Here is a 9852-nt window from a genome sequence, read left to right as displayed (position 1 = left end):
AAATTACAAAGGCATTTGATAACATGAACACTGTTTTTTGAAAATACTAGGGGGAATGCTGCATTTTTCGGAACACCCAATTCCTGATACTAACAACCTCCATAGCAATTGAAGTCATCTTAGAGTGCCATTCAATCTTACAGCAGATGTTGCCCCTCAATCCTTCGTGCTGAACAAAAGAAAACAGTGTTAGTTTCTGTGTCAAATACCTTAATAATCTGAAACATCACTCTGCTTTCTGGCATTTTTCTTATTTCCGAACATTTATAAAATATCTTGGGAACCTTTAATTTGTGGTGGACCATCAAGTAACGCATTAAGTTTTTAAAATAGTTAAGTAGATACGTCTAGCAATTCTAGATATAATTAAAAGAACATATCAACAATAATTGAAGTATCTTAAATACAGGTTAGCATTGATTATAATTAAGGAGATCGATGAAAAACAATAGACAAAAAAAATTATCAGGCCATGTTATTCGTTTTCATTTTAACATAGTGGACGAGTAAATTTCAGTCCAAGTTAGAAGCATTGTATGCAGGGGTTAACCACTTAGACCCCGGCCAAGCCCCGACCATGACGAGTCTGGTTAAGGAAAATACAATGAGACTCCATCTTTCAGTGCCTCACACATAAGGGCATGCACATGTGCCCCCACTTTATGCCAAATGCCTGAGTGCTTTTTTTTTCTTATTATTTGGTAAGATGTTTTAAAAAAATTATCTTTTAAAAGGGAAAAAAGATATACATTATCCCTCATACTTCTACATTACGTAGTATGTACATAGCTGATGTAACAAGATAACATTTATCAAGATAACACTATTCGTGAATAGGGCTGAGCATTGGGCATGCTCGAAGAATTTGTTGGTAGCTCAAGCTTGGGCTGATTAGTTAGAAGATTGAGTTGAGACTAATCATGATCTTCATGTTTGTCGGATACCCGATTTGATGCCTACTCTTATTTAAAATTCTTAATATTTTCTTTCATAATAACTTATAAACATCTGATGAAACATGAAGAGTTCTCAAGAAAGCTACTCGATGAAGTACCAAGAGTTTTTTAGGTTACACACCAAAAATTTTTAAGGAAACTAACTGCTTTTATATATATATATATATATATACCAACATGGCCCAACAAATTTCTTCTACTAAGCTGCTTCAGATGTCCAATAATAAGCTCAAACTCGACCCATCGTAGGCCAAATACCCAACCATGCTCATTGCTCATTGCTCAATGCCCAGTTGCCCACCCTTGTTATGAAACGCCTTTTTTTTTCGGCACATTAATCGAAGATCTCCCGAGTCTTCTTTTGTAATATGGTAGGCAAAGCAGGGGCTGTTTTTGCAAAAAAACAGAGTTTTTGCAAAAAAACAGAGGGGAAGAGAACAGGGCGTGGCCCGGGGAAGGGAACCAGCGGGGCGCGTGCAGTGCACGCACTTGGCCAGTCGAGATTTAAACTACCTGTGACTCGATGCAGGCCAGTCATGAAAGATGAAAGAGAGTGTAACTTGGATCAACCGATCCCGGTAAACACGGTGAATAGCTCGCTCGGATATAGATGAAAGATGAACGAGAGTGTAACTTTTGCAACGGAGCCCGGTAAACACGGTGAAGAGCCCGCTCGTATATCCGTTCTTCTCAAGGACCATCTTCTTTGCTGCTTCTTCCACCCACGTTGTGGTGAGTGGGATGGCTAAGTCTCCCACTACCTCGTCTTCCCCCTCCCCTTGGTCTCCCGCCGACTCAGATGTTGCTGTTCGCAGCAAGCGCATCCGATCATCTAAACTGTACTTTGATATCCCGTCTGCCAAGGTAGGCGTTAGTGCAGGAAACGTCTCCAGTTGGCTTTTAGAATTCCAAATCGAGTTTGGAGGTCATTTGGTGTTGCACCCGTAAGTTTCTTAAGAGGCTATTTAGAAAATTCTTGTTTTGAAAAATTTTCTAAAATAGCCTCTTAAGAAACTTACGGATGTAACGTTTGAATTGTGAACCTGGTGTAGATGTTATGTTAGTCTTCAGTGGCTCGGGTGTTAGATATATGGACAATCCGCCATGTGGGTAGGCTTCAATTTCAGTGTTGTGGATTTTTTTTTGCGTGCGTAACATTTTTTTGGGGTGTTGAAATTTGTGGTCGACTTGTTTTTTGTTTCCTTGCTCTAAGTGTTTTTGAGCAAATGTTTGCTTCAGTGTCTTATATCACACAACTTGGTACTAATTTTGCTGCACATTTTGAATGTAGGTTCCCCTCATCTATTCGAAGTCCTATGATATATCCTTCCTAGGCATCGAGAAACTGTGAGCTGCAGCTTTACTCTGTTTTCTTTTTCTTCACCTGTACTGCTTTCTATAATCTTTGATGATTACTACTCTGGGTGATGTAAGTCAATTTATCTTCTCCATGCAAGCGATTTACAGTTGCATTAGACGGAAACTCTTTCAGTTTTAGCACTGCATGCCTGACTTCGTGTCTAAGGTCTTGTGCTTTGGCGTGCTTGTACATATGAAGTTTTCGTAAATTAGTGTTATTGAGTACATATTCGTTTCTTTCTTGTTAATTATTTCTGGGAAAGGTCCATAAGAATTTTCCAGAATTAGTGGTCTGCTATAGCCATTACATTGAATAATTGAATTTGCAAGTTTTTGTGTTCATTACTTTGTAATAGATGCTTACTGTAAAAAATGCGAAAATACACAAGAATTTTTAATATGTTATATGAATGTAATACATGTGTCATAACACTAGAGCGAAACATTTGGTGGTACAGAGTAGCCAATGTACTCCTGCTCAGTGTCCCTATGCCTCAGCTTTTTGAAATTGCTCCTTGTTTGTTTCTGCACATGCACCCATGTGGCATAACATGCTACCTTCAGGTTATAATCGCCAATTCAAACACTGTTTGCTTTTGGCAGACTCACTTTTGTGGCTAATTTCACAAATCCATAGTGTAGTCCGTACTGTAGTTTGTGTAGCTTAGACTTAAAAGAATTCTTCCATGACCAACCTTTTCTGGAATCTTATTTCTGTTGTTTCTAGCAACTTCCATCATTCAAGGGACCTCTGTAGCACTTGTTGGTGGAAGAAAGTTCCTATTTTCTATTATATGTTTTTGTTAGGATCTTCTGTTAGTTGTATCCTTTTGCCTGAACTTCTGGTATTGAACTGAGACTGATTGTTTGAAATTTCTCATGTTTTTTTATATTAACTCATTTTATTTTTTATTTTATCAAGGCACCCGTTCGATTCTTCAAAGTGGGGTCGCATATGTGAATTCCTTATTTCAGAAGGAATACTGAACAAAAATCAAATAGTGGAGCCAGTAGAGGCTTCAAAAGATGATCTTCTGGTGGTAAGATTTACTTGGTATTCCATACTTTTCTGAGCTGGGCCTGAAGAAGGTATAGTTGTTCAACATTCTCTTGCTTACATGCTTCATCTTCACAACCTTGAGAAATGCTGCCTGCGGAGCTTTCATGAATATCAAAATTTAAACAACTAGTTACTTATTTCGCTATTGCTAACAAGTCAGGCTTAGACAATTTGGGCCACCAAACATTGCGACTGATGAAAAGGGCCAAAATCGAACTCAAGCGAGACTGGATAGTGAGAGTTGAATAATGTATTTCTTGTTGTCAGGAAACCATTGTGTCATTCCTAGCTTGAAGCATTTATGTATGAGGTTAATGTATCTGATCCATTTTGGTTTGAATTGGATGACATGAAAAGTGACCACAGCTTGTAATTGCAGCGACATTTTTTAGTTGTACATACCTTTATAATTTATGATGTAACAACTTGATTAGGTGCACACAGAAGAATACCTTGCAAGCCTCAAGAGCAGTTTGACTGTGGCCATTATAATTGAGGTAATCTTACTTCCCTTTGGATACACATGTGACATTTCAGACCAGTATCTCCTTTTAGCCCTTAAGCATGTGAGGTTTCTTCTCTATGGCTGATCATTCAAATTCTACTATAGATCATTAGTTCTTTCAATGCTAGCTAAATCGTTTGTTAAGTTTATTGAATTATGGGGTTTTTGTATTTTTGTTGTCTGATGACATCTTTTTAGGGGACATCGCATTGACTGATGTGAATTAATTTTTTTATTTGATGTATCAGGTTCCACCTGTTGCTCTTCTTCCAAACTGTCTTATTCAGAAAAAGGTTCTTTTCCCATTCCGCAAGCAGGTTAAACACTTTCACATCTGTGCTTTGTTCACTTGACTAGGTGGAAGTATTAAACCTGAGTCAACACAGGTAGGAGGGTCTGTCTTGGGAGGGAAGCTTGCAAAAGAACGAGGATGGTCCATCAACGTTGGTGGTGGATTTCACCACTGTTCCTCAAGAAAAGGAGGTGGATTTTGTGCATATGCAGACATTTCACTATGCATACATTATGCATTTGAATGTCTTAATGTTAGAAGGTACCTTTATTTCTGCAGTTGTATATTGATGTGGAATATGTTTCACACTGTGTATTTTGCCAATTGTTTTGCAATATTAATGTCATTATTTCAACTTTGGAATTGTCTGTTCTTACTTCTTATCAAGGGTGATGATTATAGACCTTGATGCTCATCAAGGGAATGGTCATGAGATAGACTTTGCTAATGATGGTAATTTCTTGTTCTTTATGATGTTTCTCTCTAGCATTAACAAATTATCTTATTATTAGCCTGGGATAATCATTTCTTTTTCTTTTTAAATAGGAAGGGTTTATATCCTTGATATGTACAATAGAAGCATATACCCTCAAGTAAGCTAACTTGTACTAAGAAATTTTCGTAGATATGTCTTAAGCTTTAGCATCATTCGACTAAATGTTTTTGGTTGTATGCTTCAGGATTTTGAGGCAAGGGCACATATAACCCAGAAGGTTGAATTGGTGGTAAGTCCTGCTTCCTTGATAGATAACATATTAAAGTCAAGGACATATGTTTTCAGGGCCTTATGGAGTTTTAGCTGTGAGAAACTCTAGGATATTGGCATAAACAAGAGAAAGTAGATCAAGAGAAAAATGTGGATCTGTATGCTAGAGGATGTCATATATATATATATATATATATATATATATATATATATATATAGTGTGTACTTTAACTCTGATACCAGTACTTTGTGTGTTTTACTAATGTGACACTGGATCCAAAATATTCAGAGTGGAACTTCCACGGAGGTTTATTTGAAGTATTTGGAGGATGCACTTCAGGTAGTCTGATTCTTTTCCTCCATTTGTTGTTTCTCTCAGGCAATCAATTGAGCATGCTTTACTTTTCCCCATGGCATATTTCCATCTTTGTTGTTGTTTGCTTCTGTCTTCTTGGTGATGTACAGGTGGCATGTTGCAAATTACCTTTTGTCAGTTTTGTTGTTAGTGCATCTTGAACCACAATGAATTATGATGATGGACCAAATCATAGACGAGTAATTTGAGTTATTTATTGTGTACTGAACTGTGAATGTTCATAATTTGTTCCATGCTTGATGCATTATGGAAATAATCTAGCTGATCCAAGATTTATTTTGCTGGTTAGAATGACCCTTTAAAGTTCATATTATTAAATGAATGGATTACTGGGACCGCTGATTGATGCAAAGATAGGGTTTGCTTGTGCTTCCTTTTCTTGAAAGGGAAACTTTTGTGGCAGATGGAGAGCACAATGATGTGATGTCACCATTTACCATGAATATTCTGTATAGAAATAGGCATATGGATGTGTGTGAAGGTAGGTTTTCGATGTTGAAAATGGTAACTCTTTAATGGTCTATCCATGTCAAATCCCGGTCTTTGCAAGTTGAGTAGCACACAAAGGATAGTTTTCTTTAAGCTTTGACATGCAAGTGTGAACTAGTTATAGTGGTATTGTGAAGTTGACTGTTATTCCTCTCCAACTGCATGTGCTTAAAGCATGCACCAGCACCAGCTACTAGATTAACCCAGCAAGTTTTCTGTACACTGGAATCCAGTAAGAACAGAGTTACAGAAAACAAAGGAGGAAATGAAGTGAAATTTTCTTACCATTGATATTGAAGTCCCTTAGGAAATCATGATTCCTGAGGGAATTACTAACATGCAACCCAGGATTCTCATGGAAGGAAATCAGGACTCTTGAGGGAACAACTCAGCAAAGATTTCCAATCATGAGTAGGACTTCAATGACTAGAAATTAGATTATCGTATCAATGGGATTGAAGATCTGCCTCTCACCAGAATTGAGCTTTCCATGATTTGGAGTTGTGGGCAATGTTGGTTTTTGACTTCTTCCACTGATTTCCATTTCATTCAAGGAATTTTTGTTAACAATATGTAACACAAGATTCTACTTTCTATACATGTCTTTTCAGTCGTGGTTGAGATGGCATGATCCATACCCTCCAGGATGTCATCATTCATGTTGGTGAATAGTGATTTCTTTAGGAAAACACCACAGTGAAGATGTCAGATCTCCTTTGGATACACACTGCTCTCTAAGCATCTATCAATGTCCCTTGTCCTCACCGGCCATCCAGCAAGCAGCTTCCCATGTGAAGGCAACCACTGCCGACTGACTGACCATCACTTGCAAACACTAGAGGTCAAGACTTGAAGTGACTTAAGCAACACACAGTAGGATGAGGAATCGATATATTTTACCCGCTTCAGTAAAACTTTCTGCTTTTGAAATGAACAATGGTGAGCCTTTATGTACATAATACACAAACAACCATTACATAATTTACATTTTGAAACTCAAGTCTCTGCTTTTATAGAGACACAATATCGGCCATTGCATTATTTATATTTTGAAACTGAACTCCTGTACTTTTATACTTGTATTCATGTGTGTTTGCGTGTTTCTAAAAGTTGATAAACTTTTGTAGGTCGCCAAAAGAGCATTTGATCCTGAATTGGTTGTTTATAATGCTGGAACAGATATCCTCGATGGGGATCCTTTGGGTAGATTGAAGGTATTTCCATTTTTATAGTTTTTCACTATGTTGTACGGTGATATGTATTTGTGCCCTGTTTCTTATAATTTCTACTACTCCTGTTCCAATTGGAGTTCCTAGCTTCTATATCATTCTTAAACAGTATTCAAGATTATGCAAACCTTAGTGTTATTGGTATCTCCTGTTGTGTGGAACATAGGTGGTATCAACAGATCTGGAAAGTCATATAAAGAAGCATACTAATCGGAACAGAGAATTGTAAAATATGACCCCATTTTCGTACTCAATGACAGATGGAGAGTAGCTCATTTTTTTCTTCCTCTGTTCTGAAAAAACAGCCACCTAGGATGATATACTCAACCAAATTCCTTACACATTACGTGGAGCGAACTGCTGCATTTGTGCATGCTTGTGAGACACTTTGTCTTGTGAACCTTATAACGAAGTTGCCTTTCGTTTAACATTTATAGCAGGTAAGTACGTAGATTCATACCAATTGGCTGAATCTTTCATGATTTCCATGTGCAGGTCTCTCCTCAAGGGGTTATTGCCAGAGATGAGAAGGTGTTTCAATTTGCAAGACAGAGAAACATACCTCTTCTTATGCTTACTTCAGGTTATCTAGATTTTCTCCTCAAGTTTATATGGTCCTGTAGACTGAAAAACATCTAAAACTGTTTTTTGTTGTAGGTGGTTATATGAAGTCAAGCGCTCGGGTGATTGCAGATTCAATAAAAAATCTAAGCATGAAACGTTTGATTGACTTGGACATGTCAAATCTTTAGAACTTATAAGCTCCAGAGTTTACCACTGAAGCTACAGGGAAAGCACTTCACAATATTCCGGATTATGATTTATCCTTAAGTGTTAAATTAAGTTATGGTCTAATGTACATTCTCTTAGGGATCTCTACAGAGACGAGAAACTCTCTAGCTGTGCTATGTTCTACGTCCTCTTTGTGTATATCTTTAGTATGCCTGCAATTTGTTTCTCCAGTGAGTAGTCTGGCAATTTGAAGAATTCCAATCCTAGACTATGCCTTATCATGAAGTATTGCGAAAGAAATTACAGTCTAATATGTTTTGATTTGGTTGAGTTCTACAGGGATAAGAGATTCTGTTGCTGCACGGTGCATTCTGTATCTCTTGTATATGCGTTTGGCATGTAAATTGTAATTTGCTCATGCCCTTGGATTGGCCAGGTGAAGTGCAATGTCATCTGCGTACTGTTCTATGTGGTTCAGTCAGATACTCTGCCTGGTGCATGTATACTTGCTGGTTGTGGTAATATAACCTCTCTCAAGTTTTTTTCTTTTTTCTTTTAAATTGAGGGTGGGCCTTCAACAGCAAGTTTTTGGACATCACCAGCAAGTTTTTGGGCATCGCTAAACGAAATAGTTGACTTGAAACTTGGTAGAAGGTCTTCAACTTGACATCCTTCACATTCCCTTCGTACCATCTGCCCACCACTTGTACTGGCATAGTTTTTCTTTAACTTATGAAGGCGGCCTTAAGAACAAATTTAGAGGTTTGAGTTCCTCATCGATAAATTCTTGAGGTAACTTTAACAAAGAAGGGGTATAACCTAGCTTCAATGTTATTGCACCCAATGCTATAGACTTGGCTTGTGTATTTCAAACTTATGATGTGCAGTCAGTTTCACATATTCATAAACCTTCTATTCAGTTTTGGAGTTTTTTTGAATTATAAGAATATTGATTTATAAATTATCCAACCTTGGTCAATGTTAGTAAAAACCTTAGTGAGGAATCAACTGCCATTCATGGATGTTCAGTTGGTTGTTGCTTAGTTCTAGCCATTCTTTAAGTTTTGACTTCATGGGTGAATTCGAAGAATCCAAAACTATGAGTTTAAAAAAGTGCCGAAATTCAATCCATATATTAGATTTCATGATTCCATAATATATTTTTTATCAGTATTTAATGTTAAAATCTTCATGAAATTTTATATGTCCAGCTGATTTCCATTTTTTTTCTCCCAACTCAATATATTTCAGCAGTTTGAACTCCTTCTCGGAAACAGAAGAAAAAAAAATTCAGCCAGTTAGATAAGATGTTGTGATCGTCCTCAGGGGGATCTCTGAAGTGATTCCATCCATGCAATGGAAGCAACCGATTTCCAGCAAACAAACAGAAGCCAAATGGTAGCTCATTCGTATTCGGTGAGCACTTAACTGACCGAAGCTGAACCTGAGTCCTAAAACTAACAAAATCTGATTCACTTGTAAATTAGACCCTATGCCCATCCAATTCAGATTTTATTTCAAAACTTTAACTTGGAGACTGAATCATAATCTAGGTTTGGTTAAGGGAGATCAAGATTTGGTACATGAAGGATTTGTCAGGTCTCGAACGGTTTTTATCAGTCAAATCCTTGAGGGCTCATGAGAGAAAGGAATACGTCAGGATACACCATTTCTTCGAAGTCATGCTTTTTTGGAGAACCATATTGAACCCCATCCAAACGAGGGAAGCAAACTGAGTTCGTGCTTGATCAAGTCTTCCAAAGACTTGGCTCTAGCTTGACTCCAACTCAAGTCAAGTTCAAGTTCCACAATTTGAAATTGAATCAACTTAATTTGCTTGAGCTCGGGTAGGCTAGGCTAGGCTCGGCTCAAGTTTAAGCTCGACTCAGTTAAACTCTACATAGCCACAAATTGGAATATTCTTTTGTTTTGAAATCAACGGGCGATTTGAAATGAATAACTCTGTTTAGCACAGCAAATGGGACAATTAGTACATCAACGATATTGTCCTTATATGTTTTAAACAAGCACGCTGGAGCCCAAATAATCCGCGGTCATCTAGCTTCGCTCGTACAATTAGAAGAGTTTAATTCTTGGCTCGAGCGACAGGTTGTGCACCCACTCGCGTCGAGTCAGAGTGATGCGGCA

The 9852-nt window shown here is 37.6% G+C and overlaps 1 protein-coding gene across 1 annotated transcript; it reads left to right on the top strand.

The window, feature by feature from the left end:
- The first annotated feature begins 1412 nt into the window (after window positions 1-1412).
- Window positions 1413-8253, top strand: LOC116256897 (histone deacetylase 2). The gene is made up of 13 exons (XM_031633438.2): window positions 1413-1820; window positions 2248-2303; window positions 3238-3355; window positions 3810-3872; window positions 4129-4197; window positions 4267-4433; window positions 4561-4625; window positions 4719-4765; window positions 4853-4897; window positions 5168-5218; window positions 6871-6957; window positions 7468-7555; window positions 7630-8253. Exons 1-13 carry the CDS (start codon window positions 1698-1700, stop codon window positions 7722-7724), a joined length of 1074 nt encoding a protein of 357 aa, XP_031489298.1. The 5' UTR covers window positions 1413-1697; the 3' UTR covers window positions 7725-8253.
- Window positions 8254-9852: the final 1599 nt, after the last annotated feature.

Source organism: Nymphaea colorata, chromosome 6 (genome assembly GCF_008831285.2).
Source record: "Nymphaea colorata isolate Beijing-Zhang1983 chromosome 6, ASM883128v2, whole genome shotgun sequence".
NCBI lineage: Eukaryota > Viridiplantae > Streptophyta > Magnoliopsida > Nymphaeales > Nymphaeaceae > Nymphaea > Nymphaea colorata.
Note: the sequence above shows the minus strand (reverse complement) of the source record. Positions and strands in the feature narration are given on the sequence as shown.